General features: G+C 28.7%; 1 protein-coding gene and 1 long non-coding RNA gene across 3 annotated transcripts in view; one reads left to right on the forward strand and one right to left on the reverse strand.

The window, feature by feature from the left end:
• The window catches only part of LOC122271367 (allatotropins), a 57320-nt gene extending 52606 nt beyond the window's left edge, over positions 1-4714 (forward strand). Inside the window, exons 3-4 of one of the 2 annotated variants that reach the window (XM_043052369.3) lie at positions 1686-1774; positions 4538-4714. In XM_043052369.3, the coding sequence (XP_042908303.1) occupies positions 1686-1774; positions 4538-4560 (112 nt within the window). In that variant the 3' untranslated portion in view covers positions 4561-4714. Of the gene's footprint in view, positions 1-1685; positions 1775-4464 lie in introns of both variants that reach the window. The other variant, XM_043052368.3, reaches the window with a different exon arrangement.
• A 4812-nt stretch (positions 4715-9526) lies between these two features.
• Positions 9527-14617, reverse strand: LOC139425734 (uncharacterized). The gene is made up of 2 exons (XR_011636888.2): positions 13939-14617; positions 9527-9819 (listed from the first exon to the last, which is right to left on the reverse strand). It is a non-coding gene; the product is annotated as an uncharacterized LOC139425734 (long non-coding RNA).
• Between the last annotated feature and the right edge of the window lie 10151 nt (positions 14618-24768).

Here is a 24768-nt window from a genome sequence, read left to right on the forward strand (position 1 = left end):
AAATGTATAATTAGAACCATCATGAATTGTGCATTCATGACAATCAAATCTCTTGATGGTTCACCATCATAGTATTAAATAGCATTTTCCAATATGGAAGAGGAAAGTTAGTTGGCAACTTGGCATATCAAAAACCATAAGCGCATAATGGAAAATGTTGGGTGATGGTGACTATCAAATGATGTTGGACCATCATGAATCGCACTAAAACCTACATAAACCATCAAAAACTTTTGATTGGGCAATCAAGAATTTTCACTCGGGCAGCGTACACAACGACACATGATATCTTTAATAAATTTACCGTTCAGAAATAAAGTCACAAAATGACAAGGGTCTAAAGCTAAACTTTTCGCGAAAGATATTTTCGAGTGATACTATACTGAAATAGAATTTGTTAACAGTTTGTACTATATAGTTCGATTCTAATCATAAGTTTGAGTTTTCCTCTGCTAAAATCATTAATTACTATTGTTCACCTACCCACCTAGATTTCAGGGTTTCTTTCCATATTTTGAAAAATTCTAATAATTTGTGAATGATTGTACACCTTTGAACGCCATTTTAGAATTGTTCCGCACCCCTAAGTTATCAAAAAGCTACGTCCGATTTCATAACTTAATTCACTTGAATCACATAATCGATTTAAAGCATGGGTTTCCAACTTACATGAGGCCGGGGGCCACAATTAAAAACACAAATCAAATGGCGGGTCGTATACTTCATCAAAATTTTATATAGGACTCTTTTATGTTTGAAGGAACATTAAATATTACAGTCAGATTTTCACCAAGTTGTACAAAACAAGAGTATTGAATTACAAATTAAAACAAAAAGTAGATTTTTAAAAATATTTAATTGCAAATTAAAAAATTCGGGCTACAATAACTTTAATGTGCACCCATGTATTAAACAATTAATGTGCAACAGATATCTAATTGTTAAGGTATAAAACTTTAAAAAGATTGGTATTAAAACTTACATAGTAGCACACAAAATGTTCAATGACAAAATTGAGGTTCGTCTGCTGCAACCACCAGAGAATAGATATTTACATTTTAAATTTAAAATTAACAAATGTGTGTGTAAATATTTGATTCCAAAATGAGTGGTTTCAAAAAGTTAAATTGGAGAATTTCTTCGAGACAATCTCTGATACACACATGCTAAATTATATTCACAAAATACAAAAAAAAAAATGAAATAAAAAAGAGCAACATACACGATTATTTTTGTATTTGAATAAATATTTTCTTGGGTGTAAAACCTGAGAAAAAAAATTTTTAGCACCGTTGGTATGATAAATTTCACAGAAATGAAGAAATTAGGTTTTTATTAACGAGAAAAATATTTTAAACCCATACAAATCTTTTATGAAAATTGTCCGCAAAAAAATGATAACTAATATATTTTAGTTCGCGGGCCACAAAAAAAAAAGGTTTTGCGGGCTGCCAGTTGGAAACCACTGATTTAAAATAAATAAATTGTGCCATCAAAATTGCGTTTTTTAAGGTGAAACTCCTCTTTTGCTCACTGTACACCACTAATATTGCTCCATTAAGTTATACTCAATGAAAAAATTAGTTTTTTTTAATTTCAGTTCGTAATTTCAACACATATTTTAATCATTAAATGCTTTCTAGTTTTAACATAACCTTTTCATTAAAACAATGTGTTGTTTCCAGATCTATGTCATCTAGTTTGTTGGCTGAACAGATTGCAAGGAATCCTGGTTTTGCGCAACTTTTAATGGAGAAAGTCATAGACAGAAACAGTAAGAGTTTGACTGATTTTTAATCGATTGCTCATGACATTTTAATGAGAGCCTCTCTCTCTCTTGAATCGATTAAATAATGTGTACTAGGCTGTTAACAAAAATCAATGTTGGTCAATTAAATTGACATTTCAGAATTTCCCTTTTGAATGCTAAATTGCTGAAGCGCATTGAGTAATTTGACTTAAGATCTTAACGCTGTGTATGCATTTTATTAAATGTTCGTTATGACATGCTCTATGATTCACCAAAAGTTCACAAAAATGTTTTTATTACAAATTGTTTAGAAATAATGCGGAATATTTAATGCGGAATAAGTTTTGAAAAAATTTGAAGTACTTCAAAAAGCTTTTAATAATGTACAATATTAAAATTTTTGAAAAAATTTGAAGTAGTTCAAAAAACTTTTTATGTAGTACAATATTAAATGCTTTGAAAAAATTTGAAGTAGTTCAAAAAACTTTTAATACAGAACTATATTAAATGCTTTGAAAAAATCTGAAGTAGTTCAAAAAACTTTCAATAACGTACAATATTAAAAAATTGGTAGTTTTAGAAGGAACATAAAAAATTATTCTAATTCTCTGCGATCCTGGATCATTACATCAGATAAGAAAAAAAGAAAATTAGTATAAATATATTCAGATAACTTCTTTAAACGCACAGTGCGCCAAAAAGAATGTGTAAATAAATTTTGATCTAATAATCGGATCTTGACGTTTTAGGACTCAATCTTAATGGTTCGAGGGGGTACCTGAAACATGCTAATTAATTAGAGCAGACGATACTCTAAGTTGCGAAATCAGGCACAAAAACGTGTTTTCTCTGAATAAACATGTCTTTTTTTTTTCAACGGATACGGATTTTTTTACCCCCAAAATATAGGGGATAACCGCAATCTGAGAAATATGGTCCCCATTGTTTAATCATGAGAGCTATCCACAGTTAAAAATTTTTTGTCTCAAATAATTCTGTGCAAGAAATAAGTTTTAGTAAATAATTATTATTTTTTATTATTTTTTTTAATAATGGTCGAAAAAATTTGAATCGTAAAGCCTACATTTTTTACATTATTTTAAAATATGTAATTTTACATGGCAAAAGGCAAAATTTGAGTGAAATCGATCGAATAGTTTCTGAGAAATCAAATTTTAACTATCTATTTTTTTAAATTTGATTTCTCAGAAACTATTCGACCGATTTCACTCACATTTTGTATTTTGCCATGAAAAATTGAATTGAAGAATGTATCCGTTACAATTCAAATTTTTTTCGAACATTATTAAATAAAATAATTTAAAAAAAAATCATTAATCATTACTAACATTTATTTTTTGTGCTATCTTTGGACAAACAAATTTTATAATTATATGCAAAAAGTTTTCAATTCGCTTAAAAAGTTCTTGATATATGGCGAAATACGCAAAAAGTAAAATTAACATTAAGAGGTTCAAACTTTGGGTCGTTCTCCTGACCAAACTATGGGGACCATATTACGCAGATAGGGACGAACCCCTTATTTTGAGGGGTCAGAAATCCGAAACCTTTGGGGAAAAAAATTATGTTTATTCAGCGAAAGTGCATTCTTGTGATTGGTTTTGTATCTTGTCTGCGCTTATCCCTTCGAACCACTAAGTTTGAGTTGTAGAACGTAAAGATCCTATCACTAGATCAAAAAAGTTAATCAGGGTGGTTCAACTATACATGTGTGTACTCTCGCACTTAAATTAGAAATGGTTCAAGGTTCTAATAAAAAAGATCTTGATAGTGTAGCGCAGGGCTGAAAATACTAGTGTAATTATATGCTGTCAATATTTCTCAGAGATGCCTCTTTAATTTATCGCTTGATTAATTATTTTCTGCTATAGAGCGTGTTTGTATTAATTTGCGTGATCATAAAGAAAGAAGATTCACTCATTTAACATGAATTAAAGAAAACGCTAGCGGACCAAACGTATAATTGATTATCCTATTTCCCACTGTCGCAACAACCTCGAGATTCTTATATGCGATGGCACAGGAGATACAGCATTCGTCTTCCAATGTAGTGACCCTGGTTCGAATCCCAGAGATGGCTGGTCGATACAAATGCCGCATCCAGCTTGCACCAACCACAGTGCTGGCGTGAAATTTCCCATGTCTTCTGTATTAATTTCAAAATTACAAGGCTTCGTAGTTGAACATTAGTAGTCGTAAATCCAAAAATTGGGTCAGCTGTTTAACGACGGCTATAAAATAAAATCCTGCAACACAAAATATATAATAACAGAAAATGTGATACTATTTATTCAACCACTGAATCGGTAGACTGATGATAAAACACGGTTCCCAGTAGACCACCAAACATCACTAGCAGCGGCCAGGGAGTGGGTGTGTCATCAGTCTGCCTAGGGACATCGTTAAACAATTCTACCGTACAGTACTCGCCTTAACGTTCAAGTCGTCGGACTACCGAAGCGGGGGTGCCATCCCCTCTGCAGAGGATCAAAATTGCGATGGCATGTCTTCGGATCATCCTCAAGGATGTTTCCCAAATCGTCACCTATAGCCCATTGTGCAGCTCTAATGCGACGTAAATGAAGTATTACTAAGTACTTCTGAATCAAATCTGAACTTAATCAATACAACACGGAGAAATATTATCAACTTCTATATTTACATTACAAAATGTGTTTTTTTTTTATTTACAGATGAAGGGCTGATTCATCCCGATGAAATATTCCAGTCTTAGAGAAGACAACAAATTCCTTTTTTTTGTTTCAGAATCATTTGGAGAGAGAATTTAATCAGCAGCCAATCATCGAAGTAATGGAGTCATTCTAATTCATGACACACGAAAAAGGACTCTCTTTAATTAATTGTTTGTCTCTTTAATTCATATTGTATATATTATATTTGAGAAATTAAATGATAGAACACTGAATAAAAGTTTGAGAAAAATCGCAGTCCGTTTCATTTTCGTGCTGTCAGCTTTTAGCTCAGCTGTCTTAAACCTTTATTTCAGGAAAGTATTGTAAATGAGTATCTTAAATAAGCAAGAGTTTTATTTAAAAAAAAATTCTTATTTCAGGAAAGTATTGTTAATGAGTAGGGGAGAGTAGCGTCAGTTGTAACATTTTTTACTTAACTATTTTTAACTAACAAAAATCCAATATATTATTAATATTAATTGACACACGAGTAAGGTAGACTATCCTCTACTAGAAAAAAAATAAATACCTTATTATAAATGTCATTATATTAGTTATTAACAATTTTTGACAGTCTTGCACTTGTTACAATTGTCCCCACTTACGGGGTCAATTGTAACATTTCATAAATTCAACTAAAACATAGTTAACTATACATATTATCATAGTTGTGATACATTTTTTTATTGATCAAATAAGTAGTGATATTTTAAGAGTAAAAATAATAATGAGCAGGGACCTAAAGGGTTAAACTTTTAACTTTAAGGGGTTAAAAATTTTAATTTATGCTGTGAAAGGTGACAAATAAAATAATGCACATGCAACATAATATAAATGATATAGGAAATTATAGGCGCTTCTTAAAGAGTTAAGTAATGGTTTGTAAACATAAGATTATTTATTTTCAGCTGTTACAATCGTCCCTTTACTTATTGTTACAATCGTCCCCAAAAAGCCATTTCAGCTTCATTTGTTGAAAACAATGCTAGTTAATTAACAAAACTAATTTTTTTTTATTGAAATGTTAATTTAGGTGTCCACTTACATATTCGGTTGATAATTTCTATTTGTTTAAACAAAATTACTTTGTTACAATATAATATTCTAATACCAAAAAAAGTACTTACGTAGCGTGAAAATATCTTTTGTAAGGTAACTCTTTCAAAAGTACATAAAAATGGTTGCCAGCAGGGGTGTACATGTAGATTTATTAAATACACCTTGTGCGCCACCTAGGAACCAAATCTAGAACCCGACACTCGAAATTTTTGCTCTGTTATAATCGTACCCTGTTACAATTGACCCCACTCTCCCCTATGCTAAATTAACAAGAGTTTTATTTATATAAAAATTTAAAAAAAACTTATTTCAGGAAAGTATTGTTAATGAGTATGCTAAATTAACAAGAGTTTTATTTTTTAAAAAAGAAATTATTTCAGGAAAGTATTGTAAATGAGTATGTTAAATTAACAAGAGTTTATTGAAAAAAAAAAAACTTTTTTTTTTTTCAGGAATATAAAATCGGCAAAAAAAATCGGACTAATACCGATAGTCCTTAAAAGAATTATTAATAAATTTTATTTTTTTATACCTAAATAAGTTTAGTCCTTATTGAAAACTAATCAATACTATTATATATAGCTATATTATTGGTATGGGGTAAAAGGAAAAACCTATAGTAGTTGTCCATAAGAAATATTTAAGATAAATAAAAAACTGACTAACAGATTAAAAAAAAAACTAAAATTGTAAAAGAAAAGAGAAATAGGGAAAAAAAATTCGCTAATTCTTAAAACTAAATTTAAATGCAAAAAATATTTTCCAGAAAAAAAAGTATCCATAAAACGCTAAAGATATATAGTCCACGAAAAACGATTTTAAAAATGCTGCGCTATCTTAAAAGCCCATGAAAACAAGATTCTATTTAAAAGCGAAACAGAAAAAATAAAAATCGATTGTAATATCGATAGAAATTTTTTAAAGCTAAACAACTCAGTTTTCCAAACACCGAATTTTTAAGTAAAAATTATATAAAGAAGTCTAATAGGAAACCACTTTATTGCGACGTCATAGTGAAAAACATCAATAAAAATGGAAGTTTTTTTAAAAAGAAAAAAAAAAAAAAAAAGCTAGATAGGAAACGAAACAAAATCATTTTCAATTTTTAAAAGAAAAATTTAACGCTAAAATTCTAAATTTAACTTTTTCACAATGCCGTATTTGTAGAAAAAAAAGTGTTGATAAAAGTTTATTAAAAACGCTCTTTAAAAAATATTGTGTCATAATAAAAGAGTTAATAAAAAAAAATAAAAAAGAAACAAGAAGAAAAAAAATTCTTAGTTCTTAAAACATAACTTTAACTTTGAAAAATAAGTGAATCTGTAAGGATTACGTCTATCAAAAACGCTTCATTAAAATGCAATGCTATAAAAAGCAGTAAAAACGTAACAAAAATATCAAAAAATGTTCTCAGATCTTAAAACAAAAAGTGTGGAGAAAAAAAAACTATGAAATTTTCTTGCCTGAATATAATTTTAAAAAAAAAGTAGAGCACAGCTGATGATTCATCATAATTCAGTATAAAGTAATCTATTTTTATTTCTTCTAATTTCGCTCTCCCATTAGTCTTCCAGAACAAAAACCATTTCTAATAATGTATAGTTAAATATACTATTTTAGATTACTCTTTATTAAATCTATTCGCAATCAAATAAAAAAAAATACTTTTGCTAAATATTAAGTAACGAAAAATACTTTTTTTAAAAATATTTTGCTCAATATTTGGCAGAACATTCTGCGGAATATTTGGTGGTTAAACATTTATTTTAACCAACCGAATATTCGGCAAAAGAGCCGAATATTCGTTACATCCCTACCAAATGATACAAAGTTTTTCTAAAGTAAAGAACTCCCCGAACCATTCGCCGGACCCTTGGCAGTGATTATCAGGGTGCGTCGCCAAATCTTTCAATAAAAAATAAGCACCCTTTAAGCACTAAAAGAATATTTTCAAGCACTATATACATTAACAAAAGGCAAGATAATTTTTAAAGACTTTACATGATCATGATAAACTAACTAGTTTCTGACAAAGAACTCTTTTCTTGATCATATTAGCCATTATAGAAAAATCGAGAGATTTTTCGGTTCGATATCAGAGGGTGGAAAAATGAAGCCCTGAAATGGAGAATATCTTGCAAAATGCAGCAGGAAATGCACACGAGAGTGCAATAATCTCACCGAACCCAGCTCAGTAGACGCACATGCGAACCCGCAAGTATTTCATCAAACATGTAAAATGATTGGCGATTTCATACCGTTATGGACTGATGGTACGCAGAACTAGATGGTGGGTGAATGAATTGGGAAAATGTTGAATAGAACAATGTAAAAAGCACGCTTTTGCATGATACGTGGCGAAAATCGACATGGTAAAGAAAAAAAATATATAATTTTCGAAAAGGGAAAATTAAGCACATTTTAAAGACACCCAATGAAAAAAGCACCTTTAAGGGCTTTTAAAAAACGAAAATAAGCACCTTTAAGCACTTTTTAAAAACGCTACTCACCATGCAAATTTAAAATTCGCTACAACTTGTTACGACCGTAACTTATGTCTGTATGCAGATCGAGGAAAATTTTTGGAATGATCACGATTTTCTTCTATGGGCTAAAGTAGCGGCTCACAAATGGTGTTCCGCGGAACCTTATGGTTCCGTGGAAGATTTAAAGAGGTACCGAGACTTTGAACTTCATAACATTTTTGAAACTTACAATTATATTCATTAATTCTAAAAATAAAAATTTTAAAAAATTAAAGGAGTTTTTTCTCTTGTATCTCTTTTTTCAATTGTATGTATAATATAGGCAGTAGCAAGATTAAGTATAGTTTGTCTATAGTAAGAACTCCCGTCGTCTGGACCCGTGGCGGTGATTATGGTAAAGAGGTATAACTATTTCAAGTAGGGGTGTGGGATCATTGTTTAGGACAGGTTTTGGCTTGGATCGGAGAGAGAAAGGCAGAGATGGGCATTTGTCATTCAGAATAATGAATAAAAAATGATGAATAATTATTCAAAATCTGAATAATGAATGATGTTTATTCATTAGTCAGAAATATTTCGAATAAAGAATAAATCATTCATTATTCAGTATCCTTTATTCATTAGTCAAGAATAACTGAATAATTTCACTGGTCAACAAAAATGGGCACGGAATACTCTAATTGACTACGATTATGACAACTACAAATAAAACGTTAAGCCTTTTCAAGTATATTTATATAATGTTTGGAGAAAATTTACTTTTGTCTAACATAATGCATACTTTTGAGAAATGGTTACATGGCTAAAAAAGAGTTTAATTTTTTAAATTAAAATTTTATTTAAAAATTTAAAATATTATCGTTTGCTTTCAAAAACTCAAAAAAATTGCCTTTTATAGATTTTAGAACAAAATTTCAAAATGAACTTAAGTAACTAAACTGTTATAAACCTACTTTTTAGCACAACTAAGTATGTTACGTTGGAGTAAGTTAAAATAACATAAAAATAAATATTCATACTTGTCTTATTTTTTTAGTTTAATTTCTAAAATAAGACGTTTAAGAGCAAACGATGTTTTGCATCTCGTTATAGACAAAGACATATCGATTGCATTTTTAGCTGGTTATTCAAATTTTATTCAGAAAAATTAGTCATGACTAATGAGTTTATTCATCAATCATTATTCAAAAATTTTTATACATTTGCATAATGAATGATGAATAATGACTAAATTTCATATGAATAATCATTCAGAATAAATTTATTCTGAATAAATTTAATCATGAATAAAATTTTCGTGAATGATGCCCATCACTGCAGAAAGGGAATCTTTTTCTTCGCTCTATTGTGTTAGCCCTAGAGTGAAGAGAAGCTAACCTTCCAGAAATGCGCTTTTCTTTTTTTTCCATAGCAGCAAACGCCTTCAGACTTTGTGGCAGGGGGAGTTCTTACCGTAGACAAACTATCTCACACTATGAATCAAAATAACTTTTCTAAAAATATACGAAATTTCAGGATTAAAACTAATGAAACAGCATTTTATTTTCAACACATTACAAACAAAATTTATGAATCTGACTCGGAAGGCTCGTTATTACTACCAAAGCCAGGAAGCCAGCCTTTTATTTTATTGATAAATTTCTGCCTAGTATCAGCATGCATGAAAGGATGACCTTTATTTAATTCTCTGGGAACAAATAGTTCGTTGTTCTGTAGCCTAAACCAGGCCCAGTGAGTGATGAAGAGAGTGCCTCCGAGGATGAAGAATACAGAATTATTGTGCATAAACAGCCTCAACTTACTCGGAATCCTGAAAATTAAGAAGAAAAAAATAATAAGTGCTAAAAAATGCTGGAGCAGAACAATCATTAAGGAAAAACATTGGTATGTATTCGTCAATTATATTATGTGCGTTAATTTATGCTCTGAGTTTTCTGATGCCTTACATCAGAAATTCTCAAATATACAACGCGGAGCACTTTGTGCAGCGTAAAAAATTCCCCAGTGCACCGCGAAAAGGTAGGGCAAGTTTAAATCAATAATAAAAATTTAAAAAAAAACGAGAGAGAAATAAAAAAAAATTTAAAATATCTTTTAATGAAAAATATATATATTTTATGTATCATGACTTTTTTGTGCTTTTCATGAGAAAGGAGAAAAATAAATGATAATAAAATGTAATTATTATTATTATTTTTTTTTTTTTAAAGTTGTAACACCATGCTTCCAAAGCTAAGTTAGCAAAAACAGGATTTTTTTAAAAAGAAAAATCAAGTTTATTTGATTTAAATCAATTTTTTATTATTTAAATATTTTTTTTTACATGTATTAACCAAACTACCTATATGATAAAATATATTAACAATACTTCTAATATTTTTTAAAAACAATACTATAATTAAAAAACTTTCTAAAATGGTTAAAAATTTATCATTTAATTATTAAAAACTAATCATTGAATGTTAATCAAGCTCAACTTGCTAATGATTGTTGACTAATAATTGTAGAATTGGTAGACTGTATATTAGATGTCTAATGAAAAGAAAGTTTAATTTAGACCAGCGTGTGAATTTACTCTGGATCGAACAAGTCTTCATAGACACATAAAACATATTTTATAATTTTTAAAAGCACTGCATTTAAATAACTGGATAATAAGGATAAAATTGCATGAATCGATATAATTAATCAACGGTTATTCTACTTTTTTCTTATTTTTAGTCAATTTTGAAATAAAGTAATTTAACTGCATATCCTTTTCATTATTTCTTAGTATGAAATCTAATCAACGAAATAAGACTTAAAAAATCACCCTTAAATATGTACTTTTTAATTAGATTGTATCTTAATATTTTATACTTAAATTAATATTTAAAAAAATACGTTTATTTAATTCAATGCTTTTTTTTAATGAAATAATGAAAGGGATGAGATAATTTACATGCATAGTCCTTTCATTTTTTATTAGCAAAAAACCTTCATTATTACTGAAATCAGATTTTTTTTTTTTTAAATTACACTCTAAAGAATGTATTTATTAATTATTAATGAACAAAAAATATTTTACGCTTGAATTAATAATTTTAAAAAAAAAATAAATTTTTTTAAATTAATAGGATTTTTAAAAAAAATCCCAGTTGACTTAAATCAATTTTTTTTTAAAAAATCAGGTGATTTAAAATACGATTTTAATTATGATTTAAATCAAGTGATTCAAATTATGCCAAGCCTTTCCCAAAGCAATAGTATTTTTTAAGGCATTGTTAAAATAAAACTTAACATTGCAAGGATAGATGGCACTGATAGTTAACAGAAACTAAGAATATTGTCACTAGAAGGAAAACCACGGATTCTTAAAGAAAAAGAAAACATTACACAGATCAAAAACATGTAGAATGAAGTTATTTGGAAAATGAACTGCAAGCACCTTCGCACAAATGTAACAAAATTAAAATGCGGAGTAAAGCTCGTCTCCCAACTTTATTACACACACAGCACTATCTATCAAGCAATTTTAAGTTTGTTTTTTTTTAGCAATGCATAAAAGGATTTTTATTGCTTTGGAAATATAGTGTTGAAATTTTTGTTCCTTGGGGTCAGTAATTCTTTTGTTAAAGGAGTTCAATTTCATAATTTAAAAAAAAAAAAATTATACCCTGTAGATTGTTTATCACAGTTCAAATTAAACATTAAACGCATAAAAAGGAAATCAGCGTTTAATGTACCAATTTCTTGCCTGGTACTCAACAAAACACAAACCCGTCATACGACAACACCAGACAACATTAGTCAAACGTCAGACAAATGCAATTCTATTTTCATTTGCATGCATAACAATCTTACCCTTCTCATTAACCTATTACCTGTTTTTGGGATAATATTATGTCATATCGTATTTTTTGCACCCTGTTTATTACATATTACATTCTGGATCAATCTTTCCATTTGTTTTTAAACATTTCTTTTTCAATTGAAGAAATTATTTTTCTACTTTTTTCAAAAATTACAATTTTTAGATTGCCATATCACATCATGTAAATTTCAGTAAACAAAATTTATCCAGATACTTTAAAATGCCGCACACACAAAATTAATTATTTGTTGTTTTTACCTAGAGTAATATTATCTTCTCTTGCATGTTTTTATACATGTATGTAAGAAATACTACTTAAGAGAATCTCAAAATACAATGAACATGTTTTGAGCCGAAAGGCTTCAAAACACACAAAAAACAGTACCCCGGAAGTATGGGCAGTCAACAGCTTGCAGCGCTCTCTAGTGTAGAAAACACCATCCATAATAGTTTCAAAATTGAAAAAAAATAATTATTCAGACACACAATTCTTTTTTGTAGCAATATATAGCCCCATGTCATTTCATAAGCTACGGGCTGACAATACGCCGAAGTAGATTGATAGGGTTTGAATTAATTGTATATACGTTGAATAGAGCAATGTGAAAAGCACGCTCTTGCATAATACATGGTAAAGAAGAAAATATCATTTTCGAAAAGGAAGCACATATTAAAAACACCCAATGAAAAAAGCACCTTTAAAGGGCTTTTAAAAAATGAAAATCGAAAATAAGCACCTTTAAGCACTTTTTAAAAACACTATGCACCATGTCTATTCTTATTGGAGAATAATGAAAACTAAAGAATAATGAAGTACAAAAATTTTAGTTTTCTTTTCTGTGGAAATTTTAGTTCCAATTTTTCATGCAGTTATTACTACTGATCTCCACATAGCTTTTAAAATTCGACATTATTTATCACAACAACTAAATCTCGAAATGAAATCAGGCATTTAGTAACCCTTTTTTGAAGAGTATGATTCGTGTGATTTCGCAGTCTATCTTTTTTATCGGCAGTTACTGCTGGAGATTTTATTTTTTTTAATATGATGATGAATTATAAAATGCTATAAAAGGAAATAATTAGTATGTTATCTTTTTACAAAATGCGAGAATACCGCCCATATTAGAATTTAAAAAATCACATATTCAATTTTAAAAAAAAAAATTTTTTTGATTCAATTTTTATTTATTTATTAATTTTTTTTAAAGTTTTTATATTTGTTATTGTTAAATATCTAGCTGAAAGATATTAGTATTAAAGAGGTATGTTGCAGAAAGTCCGAAAAAATTCTACCACAGGATTAAATTCCCTAATACAGTGCGTTCCAAACTTATTACTTTTGTGTACCCTTTTTAAATTTTTCGTAATGCTGTGTACCACTAATAAAAAAAATTAATGTATTTTTTACTATAAAAAAATTGCACAAAAGTTAAAAATCACAATTGGCTGTTGACACCACTAATTATTAACCGTTAACTTTGCAAAAAATTGCCAATAGAAAAATACGTAATCATAAATTTTCATGGCTAGCTTTGTTTTTAAATAAAATCTTTTTAAATTTTCGTTTGTTGCAAGATATTTCGTATAAGAAGGCGTACTCCCGCTAAACTGCTCCCGTACCCCTGGGTGTACACGTACCAGACTTTGGGGAACACTGCCCTAATATATCAATTAGAACATCCTTCTACTAAGCTTCGAAATGTCAAATACCAAAAAGCCCTTTAAATGACCTTAGGCCATAAAAAGTGTATTTAAATTCTCCAATCAGAAATTTTGAAAAAAATTCAAAGGGAATAAGAATTAAGATCTTCCCAAGGGAAACTAAGTATACTTTAGCCAAACGAAATCAACGATGCGATGATTAAATCGAATAAGACATAACTACGAATGAGTCAGTTAGTATAATTCAGTTAAATCAAACTTAATTGAAACGACACTAGGAAGAAAAAAAAGTATAAAAGGTGTGTTACTATAATACTATATTACATGTTTAAACAGAACTGTATCAGGTTTATGCAGATCCGAAATTAACTCTCAATCGTCAACCATGATAAACAGGGAAAATATAATTACTTAGTTTTATCCATTCTTCAAATTTCCTTATATCTGTTTAGATTGCAAACCACATTATACTTCTTAAACTTCGATTTTTATTTTAGACACTCAAGGAGATTTTGAGATACCTCAGTTGATAGGAGGATGTTGGCCGAAAAGAAAAATTATACAGATGCTGCTACTCCGAAGAGTCGAAACTATTGAAGTTCGAATATAGTTTAAAAATAAATAAATAAAAAGAAAAAAATTCCAATAATTTAAACTGTAGAGAGCCGGGGGAAAATTCTGTTATTTTTTTCTTTGAGACAACACCAACACCAAATTATTGCGTGATTGAATGTTGGGATACGCTTTCATCTACCTATTTCTGTTCAGCCAAAGCTTGTTACTGCCTGAACTTGCTGCCGCAGCCAAAACTTCTAATTTGAATCTGAATATTGGCAATCGAAATAGGCTATAGATGGCGTAAAATGGAGCTCTCTATTCAATTTCAGTCTTTACTTTTAAACAGCTTAAAAACTTTTAAGTTGGAAAACTATATGGAACTGAAAACTACAATGAACATAGCTCTTAAAGAAAACGTCATAGTTGCAATTAAATCAGGACATGGAACCGATCTTCTCCCCAGGCGTATTCGAGAATTACAATCGTGAATATTGAACGGTAGTGTATAGCGTGAGGATGCCTGTGAATCCTCAGGAAACAGGATGATCCCTCAAGGCATGTTTTCAAGCATGCGCAGTATACTAATCATAATGAGTAACGCCTCCTCCCTGTCCTTCCTAGTCAGATGACTACGCGATAGAAAATGGCGAGAAATGGCATTTCAAAAATGTGACTACTTCAAATTTATCCAAAACTAATCAAGGATTACATAAAGGGTATGTGACTATACTTTATTCAAAATATTTATTATCTGCCTTTTCACTAGAAATTTATACCTCCTTAAAAGTTGAATGATCATTTCTTTAAAATATTTGACTAACGAAAATCTTTCTTTGATGTCAAAATGTGCAATGACTGGTGGATTACCAGAGGAAACCCGAATAGAGAATGATTTTTAAATTTAAATATGTTTATGCAATCCTTTGTAATAGTATTTAACGAGCATTTAATAATATATAGAGAAAAGGCAGCAATAAATATATAGAATAAAATATATTTACTACTCATAATACTGTGTTCCCTTTTGTTCACTCATTGACTCAATAGAATATTCATAAGATTGCCATAAATGACATAAGAAAAATAAATAAAAAAAACATTTCATCAAAGCAATAATGAACTTCTACTCACTGTTATAAAAAAATACTTTATTTTCTTATAAAAAACATTAAATTTTCAGAGTTTATTTCTTATTCCCAAAAATTCGTTTGAAATTAAATATTTATATATAAAAATATAGGGGTTTTTTTTCCATTAATTTTACTTCATAAAACTTTAAAATATGCAAATTGATATCTTTAAAATTTTTACTTTAAACTTCAATTTTTTTTATTGCTATTACAATTAAGGTGACGTTCCCATTCTTTATTATTAAAAGCATTCCGAAAACAAAAAATCCAAATAAATATTGAAAAAAAATACGTTTTAATTTTACCTTAATCTAAAAATATAACTTCTTAAGAGACATTTGAAATTTTAATTCAAGTACTTAAAAATGTTTCAATCTTCATAATGCATTTGTTTTTTACTCAAATTTATCAATTTCATTTCATATTTTGTTTTTATACTCTTTCATTCAGTTGATAACAAAATATGTTACAATATAAAGATTTAGTTGAATTAAATCATAAAACAGAGTCTTTGCTAGTGTGGATTATACATTTTTTATTCTGTTAATAGATGGCTGCACCAGTTATTTAAAATAAATAATAATAGTTTCTTTTTAGTTAGTGGAGACGTATATCGCCAAAAGATGGCACTGAGATACATTGGAATTTTACTTTTTGTCTGGACTGTCAAATCTAGAGGGAGGGGATGTTTGACGGATGCTCCTAAATTAGTGGGAATAGTTTTTTCTTCTTTTTTTTTCTCTCCGTTTTTCCCTCTTACTCCTTTCGGAACACTTAGCAAGGATATAAGAATGATTTCTCATACTTTTTGTATCTAAATTTTTAAGATGTCTCATTTCACATGTTTCTGTCCTTAGATTTTTGCTATGATTTTTCATTAATAAAAGCACTAGCATATTATCTTTTGGTTATAAAATTAATAGATAATGATGTAAAGGATCATTAACTGGAAAATGAACCTTTTATTAATAAAATTATTCTTTATGCTTGTTATACATTTTTAATTAACATGCATGAGAATTAGTCCACCCACAGCAAATGTTTGTTTCACATCAGTGTATCATAAATATTCATCGTAGAGTTAAAACCTTTGTTTATTTTATTTAAGAAAATATTTCACAATTTTCTCCAATTGAAAACATTTGATGTTGCACGTAGTACTTTCATTTATTATTTATTCATTATTATTATTATTATTTTTTCTTTTTTTTTTTTTTTGCATTCTTTCTTCTACTGAAATTCGATGAGTCACGAAAAAAATTTCTTAAAATAGTCTATAGTGATTTTATTTCCATAATTTTACTTTTTACTATTATAATAATGCAAACTGAGAAAAAAATCTGATTTAGGAACTTTGGATAAATGTTTTGCTTACTCTTTTCATTATCTATAGTACTCATTGTAACTTTAACAGTAAAACGTATTTCAAACTGTTAAAAAAAATTTATATTATAACGTTTTATTTATTTATTATTTTTTTATATATATAAAAATCAACTGCACATATAATATTGAAACTTGAAATATGGTTCTTGCTTGAAATATGGATAATTCAGAGATGCTCTCTGTTTCCCTAATTCCCCATCAAGAGAGAAATCATTAACCATCTGGCGCTGGCGAAGCTGTAGTGATGCCAGCCGACGCCACTTTCCGTCATTATTAACAAATCCAGAGCCGTTTTTAAGGATGGGCCTGGCCCAAGGCATGTGGCAAATGATTGAATTAATACGTTCTTGTAGAAGGGGACTCGAAACTTGATTTCTAAAGGGGTGGTTTGTTTTACTCAATTACTGCACCAGCTACACAATTCTTGGAAAGGGGATTTTTGTATGCCAGCCAACAACAGTAGAACAATACAAATGTTTCTTTCTATACATACATACTAGAACATACTTTATGTTTCTTTTTATTTTTAAAAAATTAAAATTTTTATATGACAGAAAATTTGAATTATGTGTTTCTAATAATACTTGTTTTCTTAAATGTATTGACCACACCTGTTTTTTGAGAAGCAAGTTTAAAAAACGAAATTAGTAAATTGATATTTTTCTTTTATATAAAAATAATACAAAATTATTATTTGTACAATTAAAATAATTATTATGAATATGTAATTATAAATTTAAAATTTTTAAATTTAGCGAATAAAAAAATATTAACCATAATTCTAAATTTATATTGCAAAAATTCATTTATGAAATCAAAATTCATAGCTACTAATAAATATATTATTATTAAATAAAAAAAATTCCTTTACGATGACATTGTTTGCTTAGAAAATATATTATTATTATTGTTAAATGAAATTCTCCCTAGTGTAAATTCAAAGAATAATAATGAAGGAATTATGAGACTGAAACACTAAAAAAAAATTTAAAACAAATACTTCCATGTAAATAGATGGTATAACAGGTGAATGAAAAACTAGTTTTTGTAAGAAAATTATGAAGTAATTTTGTATTGTAAACAACAAAAATTCTATCCCAACCTATCCTTTATAAAAAATTAAAGCTTCAATCTTGATTCTAATTCTTCATTTTTTTTTTTTTTAATTTTCCCACGAAAAATCATCTAGCTTCTCTTTCTCACTCTCTCTACTTTTAACTGAAAAAGATAATTTGGAGTTCAGTAGTACAATTAGTTTTTAAATTTTCATTTTCAATGTGAAAAAAGTGCTTGAACGAAATACTTGAGTAGTGCTTCGAAAACGAAAGGTTTCAGGGCATTGAGCTATTATCCCTTTATATTTTCTTCTTCATACACTTCTTTTTTTTTTATTTAAAAAAGATTTAATTATTTGTCAATCATGAGCATTGAATATGATGTCTGGCAGGAAATGAATTTTAATGATGTGACAGAAGACTCTCAAAAACCATGAAAAGTACTGTTACCTTAAACTGTCAATACTAATTATGTATTAACGCTTTTATAATAATGTATTTGTTTTTCAACCTTAAAGTAAAATAATTTTTTAAAAATGATTTAAGCTAAAAAAATTTTATACTAAAATTAATCATAAAGGACTCCCAAATAACGACAGGCACAGGGCCCCGAAAAACATAAAAACGGCTCTGAACAAATCAATGACGACAGTCGAACAGCGGCGCTGCCTCACCGATCCAGACTTTACTTATGTTCCCTTATAAAGACTTTACTAATAGATGTTTACAGATAATCTTTGGTTACTTAATTGCTAGCATGTTATCTTGTTATAAATATGTTTTTTGTTGGTTTTTAAATACACTTTTTAAGTTATGATTCTTCATTTGTCGTCAAAGATGCACACAGTTTAAAAGAAAGAGTGACGTCCCTTTTATATATTTTTTCAGACAGTTTAATTACTAATAGAAACATGGTTTTTTTATTAACCGTCTAATAGTTACTAAAAAAATCTGTTAGATTATCGGAATTATATTTCTATTAAAATCCAAAAAAAAGTAGTTTGAAAAAATGTTTTTTTATTTACATTCAAAAATTTATCAATAATTAATTTTGAAAATTAAAGAAATTTACATGTTGAACTACTTATGTTCCCTTATGTTTAAATGATTACAAATAAGTGCAAATTTGGAAAGGCATTGTTTGGAAGTGCGCCGTCAGTCCATGCTTCGCAATGGACACTAGTATCCTTATCTACATTTAGTTTTCTCTATTTCATAACCATAAATTATTATAATTCAAAATATTAAGTTTTTTACTTTTTTTGACTTTAATTATTACGAAATAATAAAAAATATTTTGAATGAAAATTCTGCGTCAAAGGGTTTAACCTTCTACTCTTCACCTGACTGTTATCTGCCGTGGAATATTATCTCTTTTGCATTTCTGTGTTTCTTTTGTTATCTATTTTGTATTGCTTACAAAATTAAATGATATCTTTGGAAAGTTCCAGCAAAATATTTTTTTTCAATTTCATTATTATTCTTTAATAACTGGTTTGTTCAAATGTAATTTAAAATTCCTATTGTAAATGAAATCTGCAAATTTAAATATAGAACAGCAATGTTTCTATAGCGAAAAAACGTTTATTGAAACTGTATTAAAAAAGTTATTTTATTTAGCTCTTTTAAAGTACGTGAATAAACACAATAAATTAGTCAGCTAAAATGCTTGTTAATTATGGTGTAAGCAAAATATTGATTGCACAGCAAAGATATTGCTTGTATTCAATATTGTCACCTGGAAGAGTCATTCCACAGTATTTTCAGTTAGGGGTTGAATAAATTCAAACTAATGCAGCGAAAAAGCGAGAAAATTATTACTCTCATGATCATTATCTCCACTATTTTCATTTTATGATCAGTAAAAAGCAAGGTCACAGAAAGGGATGTTTTATAATGTATTACATTCTCCTTTTTTCCTGACAACCTTAAATATTTCTATAAAAATTTTAAATAACTACTAACTATTGCTTTTTAATTAAATTGTGATTAACTATTACTCTATTATTTTTCAATAATTACTATTACTTAAAAAATTGCATATAATTTTACTTATTAACTGCTTTTTTAAATAACTATTACTCCACTTAGGCTCCATCATTAAATTCATGCTTGTTTTGTAGAAGGGAAATATGAAGACTGAGTCGCAACGAACATTATGGATCTATATCCATGACCATAATGTCCTCGCAATTAGGCCGTTATCTGGTAAAAAATAATATTGCTCTCGGTTTTTTTTCTTTTTCTTGTTTACATGATATGTTACACGATGTACTAAAAACTGAACTCAGTGGCGCGACAGCCCATAGAGGAATATCTAACTCTTCTTCATGTCAAAAGCAATAAACTATGGTATAGTACATATAGGTTCTCAACCTTTTTAACGCTGCCGCCCCCATAAGGAGCAAAAAAAAAGTTTAAACGCCCCTTTTGTGAAAATTCAGTTATTTGGAGCATAGGGTGAGCTGAATTATAAGAGGTAACATTTTTAAGCAATATTCTTACGCGTTAACATTGTTTGGTTTTTAAAAAAAAAATAGTGTGAACGTTAACTCGATACTTTTCTCCCGACAGGTAATCTATTTATTATAATCAAAATAAATACGGTAATGAGAAAACAAACAAAGAAATCTATGCTAAAAAGAGTTATTTAAACTTAATTAGATAATTAAAAAAACATCAAAAATAATTTTTTACACTGAAACGTGGTATCAACCAAGCAATCAAGTAACTATGTCAGTGGGATGATTTTGCTTGATGGTTCAGAGCTAGTTTCTTAACATTCGGTTCAATATTTTCAGTGAGGTGAAGACGCAAGTCCCCTCGTTGCACGATTTCGAGTCGATTTCTCTTTTTTGTGACTAGATCCGTCACAGCACAGTCCAGGGTAGAGACGACTTATGTTATCTTGAAGCCAAAATTCTGTGAGACGATCACCATTCTGGAAGCTAGCTTTCAAAGTTTCATAAGTTGAAAGTTCGACCAATTCCTCCTGAATATGAACCTCTGCTGCTTCAATATTCACGTAAGGGTTCATAACCCATTGAGGGACTTCCAGGGTCAACACATCTTTAAAACGATTAGAAAAGCCCATGTAAAAAGACTCAAGATGTTGACAATATTCCTGTATATCACTAGAGGAAATTTCACCATTCTTTTTAAGATCCGATAAGATCGGAAATTGGCTAAACTCATTCCTACCAAAATTCTGCTTCCACAAAATGAGTTTTTTTAGAAAGGCAGAAATAACTGATTTTGAAGTGATCAAATTTAGTTCGTTGCCTTGAAATTTTAAATTAACACCATTAAATTTTGCAAATAAATCCGTCATGTAGGCAACGTCTATCTTAAATTCTAGCAATCTGTCTCTCAGAGCTACATCTTTGTCTTCCAGGAACTCAAGCACAGAGTCGAAAAGATTTCAAAACCTATTGAGACAGGTCATAGCTGTCTGAATAATCGATCGTTAAGAGCATTACTGCGAATTTTGTTCACAGCAGAGATAACGTATTGCAGTGACTGATGCAAGCGGTCACTGAGATTTTTTCCAACTAAATGCTGTCTGTGAATCACACAGTGAACAGCTAAAATATCTGGTACCTCCTTCTTCAAAAAGGCGATAAACCCACCATGTCGACCCACCATTGCTGGAGCTTCATCAGTGGCAACAGACATAATATTCGTAAAAGTAATGTTTTTCTCTTTAAAATAATCTTTGACAGTGTTAAAAATAGATTCTCCTTTGGTATCTATAATCAAGCTTCGGGCAAAGAGCCTATCTAGAAAAAATTCTCCTTCCTCAACAAACCGGACATACGCCAACAATAAAGCCTCATTACTTGGCAAAGTTGATTCATCAATTTGCAGGGAAAATTCATTCAATATCAAAAGTTTGCATAAGGAATCCTCAACGTCTTCCGCCATCTCATCAATTCGTCGCCGCACTGTATCGTTGCTTAATGGAATATTTTTTATTACATTAGATGCGGCTGGATGATGTAAAACTGTTTCTAAGACTTCCTTAATAGATGGAAGTATCAACTCTTCGCCTATGGTATGAGCCTTGGATCCTAATAAAGCAAAAATGGAATACACTCGAATTTTAAAAAAATAATAATAATTTCCTCTCGTTCTAATAATGACTTTACTTTTAAAAAAAAACTAAACAGCATAGCACTTTCGATTTAAAGTTATTAAGCGAATATGAATATCAAATTGACGTCTATCCGTCCAATAGTTCAGAACACAGTAGTCACCCCGCACTAAAATCTAAAAATAGATCTAATGAATATGTAACTCTCGAAGGTCTGTGCCAATCTAAATTTGATGAAAATAAAACCGCTAATTTATTGCTCGATAGTAAAAAAAAAAAAAAAAAGTTTTATTCAAAATAAATAAGCCGTTCCCAGAAATAAGAAATTTATGAATCAAATTTTCGCCAAACGGCTTAAATGAGTTAGAACCATACGCCAAATGGTTTGAAAAAGTCAGAGGCAAAAATAAATGACTCATGCGCTGTGTAATACTGTTTCGAAACGGAGAAAAGGTGTCGTACAAGTTCGTCTTATTGCTGGTGCAAATGATGTATCGAATATTCTTATTTTTTCATTTAATATTAATTTAAGATTTATTTTACTTATTAAATTAATCTTAATTTAATAATTTTATTTGGGAGTTTTAAAACTAAATTTGAATGACTAACAATGCTCTTTGCCACCCTACCGCCCATAACATATCCAACGCCCCCCTACAGCCCAAAACGAGTTCCCTGCCCCTCAGCATACTCCCACCGCCCCCGTAGAGAAACAAGGGTATAGTAAAATATGAAAATTTGCCCATTTTAGTGAAATATATCAGGAATATTCTGAAAGTGTTATTGATGCGGAAATAAGTTTTATAAGAGTTATTTTAACTCTAAATTTATTTTTTTATTTTCTTTGAACGTGAAAATATTAGCTGTAAAATGATGAATTTTTGAAGCCACGAATTCGAATGGTTCAAATTTGAATTTCTGCTTGTATAAATTCTAAAATATTAAAAAATAAAAAATTTTAAATATGAAATTTCTTAAAATAATCGTATGCTCATAATTAAATTAAATATTGCATAACATAAAATTCCGAAAACCGCATTATACGTCAAAACATAAATGATCAACGTCGATGGATAGACAATTGCAGTGTCTGCCTGAAAAAAGCAAATTACGTTTCAGCTTATGTAATGCTATTTAATTAGAATTTTTGGTAACGGTTGGCGTCATTCGTTTCGCTTTTTCTTTTTTAGAATTTATCTGTTCCTGATCTTTGATTTTAAATTATTTTAAAAAATAGTTATTTAAAAGTTAAAAAATATTTACATTGAGAAGGAACTATTGATATCTCCGAAAATATTAATTGTAAAAGGGCATTATCTATCGACCTTTTTTTTTTAAGAAATTTTTACACACTTTTTGTTTCTAGAAAACTGTTTGTCTACTTTAAGTTTTATAAACACATTTATATATAAATATACATACGTATACATATTACGTTCGTAAACATATTACGTATCCATAAATATGTATACATGTGTATAGATATACAAATATGAATCCGTATGCATACGTATATGCATAAATACTTAAAATAAACTAACAGTTTTCTAAGAAAAAAAAAGGATGTCCCCTCCTATGTGTGTTAAATAGAATGAGATATGTAACAGGAATCGAATAGAGGGTTTTAAGTTTTTATTCATGCATTTTACACTGCTTATTCCTAATCGTATTTAATTATAAATATTGTTCCCAATGCATTTTTTCTTTCTTATTCTAATGGACTAATATTTAAAATGCGTTTTTTTTTTTTATAAAGTATATTTATTTAAAAGAAACTTCTTACAGCTTTAAAACCAATTATGCCACACACTTGAAATTTATCTCATGCAATTAAGCATGAAAAACTAGATCGAAAAATGTATCTAATGTCTTCAGATAGCCCCTATATAGCGAAGCAAAAAGTGTGAATAAGTAAACGTCAAGAGTAGTTCTTTTTATACATGATTGAGAATTTTGAACTATTCGTTCTATAGCTAAAGTAAACTTTATAAGCAAAATAAATTTCATAAAAATTAAACTAAAACAAATATTAAATTTAGAATAAAGTAAAATATTGATCAATATATTATTACAAAATAGTTTAAAATTATCTCATGCATTATTTAATATTTTTAATGTCATTTAATATATTAGAACATAACTAAAACGATAAATTAAAATGTCCAAACTAAAATAAGTAATTATTATATTGTAAAATTTATCGTTAAAATGATTTACGTTGCTTGAAATGTTACAGAAAATATTTCATAAAAATACATAAAATAACAATGCAAAAGAATTAAATATCTCATTAAAGTCCCCATTTTTTATAATAATCAGCGAATCTGAGTTATAACTGTTATAACTAGAACTTAATATAGCTAGACTATTATAAGTTCTAGCTAGAAATTTCTATATAGTATAGCTAAGGAATTAATTTCAGATTTTTTTTATTCCCCTTCTAAAAATGTTTTTCACAAATAATTTCTATCAGAAATCTCTAGGGATGTTTTTAAAATTTTTGTCTATATTTGATATCAAAAAAATTTGCTATGCTCTAGAATTGAATGTATTTTAGTTGATTTTAAAACTATAAATTAGATATCCCAAAGTTACTTCACCCAAGGCACCCTAAGTGCTCATGTGGTAATTTTCAGTCACAGAAGTTTTTTTTTTTTCTTATTGTAGGCAACAGAAATCAATTATGTATTTATGTTTTTTGTGTTTTTTTTTTCAAGTTCATGAATAGCTAAAAAAATAACTTCATAAACACATCATGGATATTGCTCTAAAAATTTATAATAACAATTTAAAATAATTTGAAACATTAGGTGATTAAGTTTTAATGAGATCTTTTAATATGATACGTATATTAAGATGTCAGACGGTAATAAGTTTTTGAGAAAAAGTGAAAATTACTTCTCCCATAAGCTAGCATGGATGTAGATTATAGCTAAAAACGATGCCAACAGTCTTAAATCAACTAACAGAAACCAATCGAATAAAACTCTTTTAATTAGACACGCTTTTCTATAAATAG

Source organism: Parasteatoda tepidariorum, chromosome 4 (genome assembly GCF_982258835.1).
Source record: "Parasteatoda tepidariorum strain Cologne lab strain chromosome 4, Ptep-v5.0, whole genome shotgun sequence".
Classification (NCBI taxonomy): domain Eukaryota; kingdom Metazoa; phylum Arthropoda; class Arachnida; order Araneae; family Theridiidae; genus Parasteatoda; species Parasteatoda tepidariorum.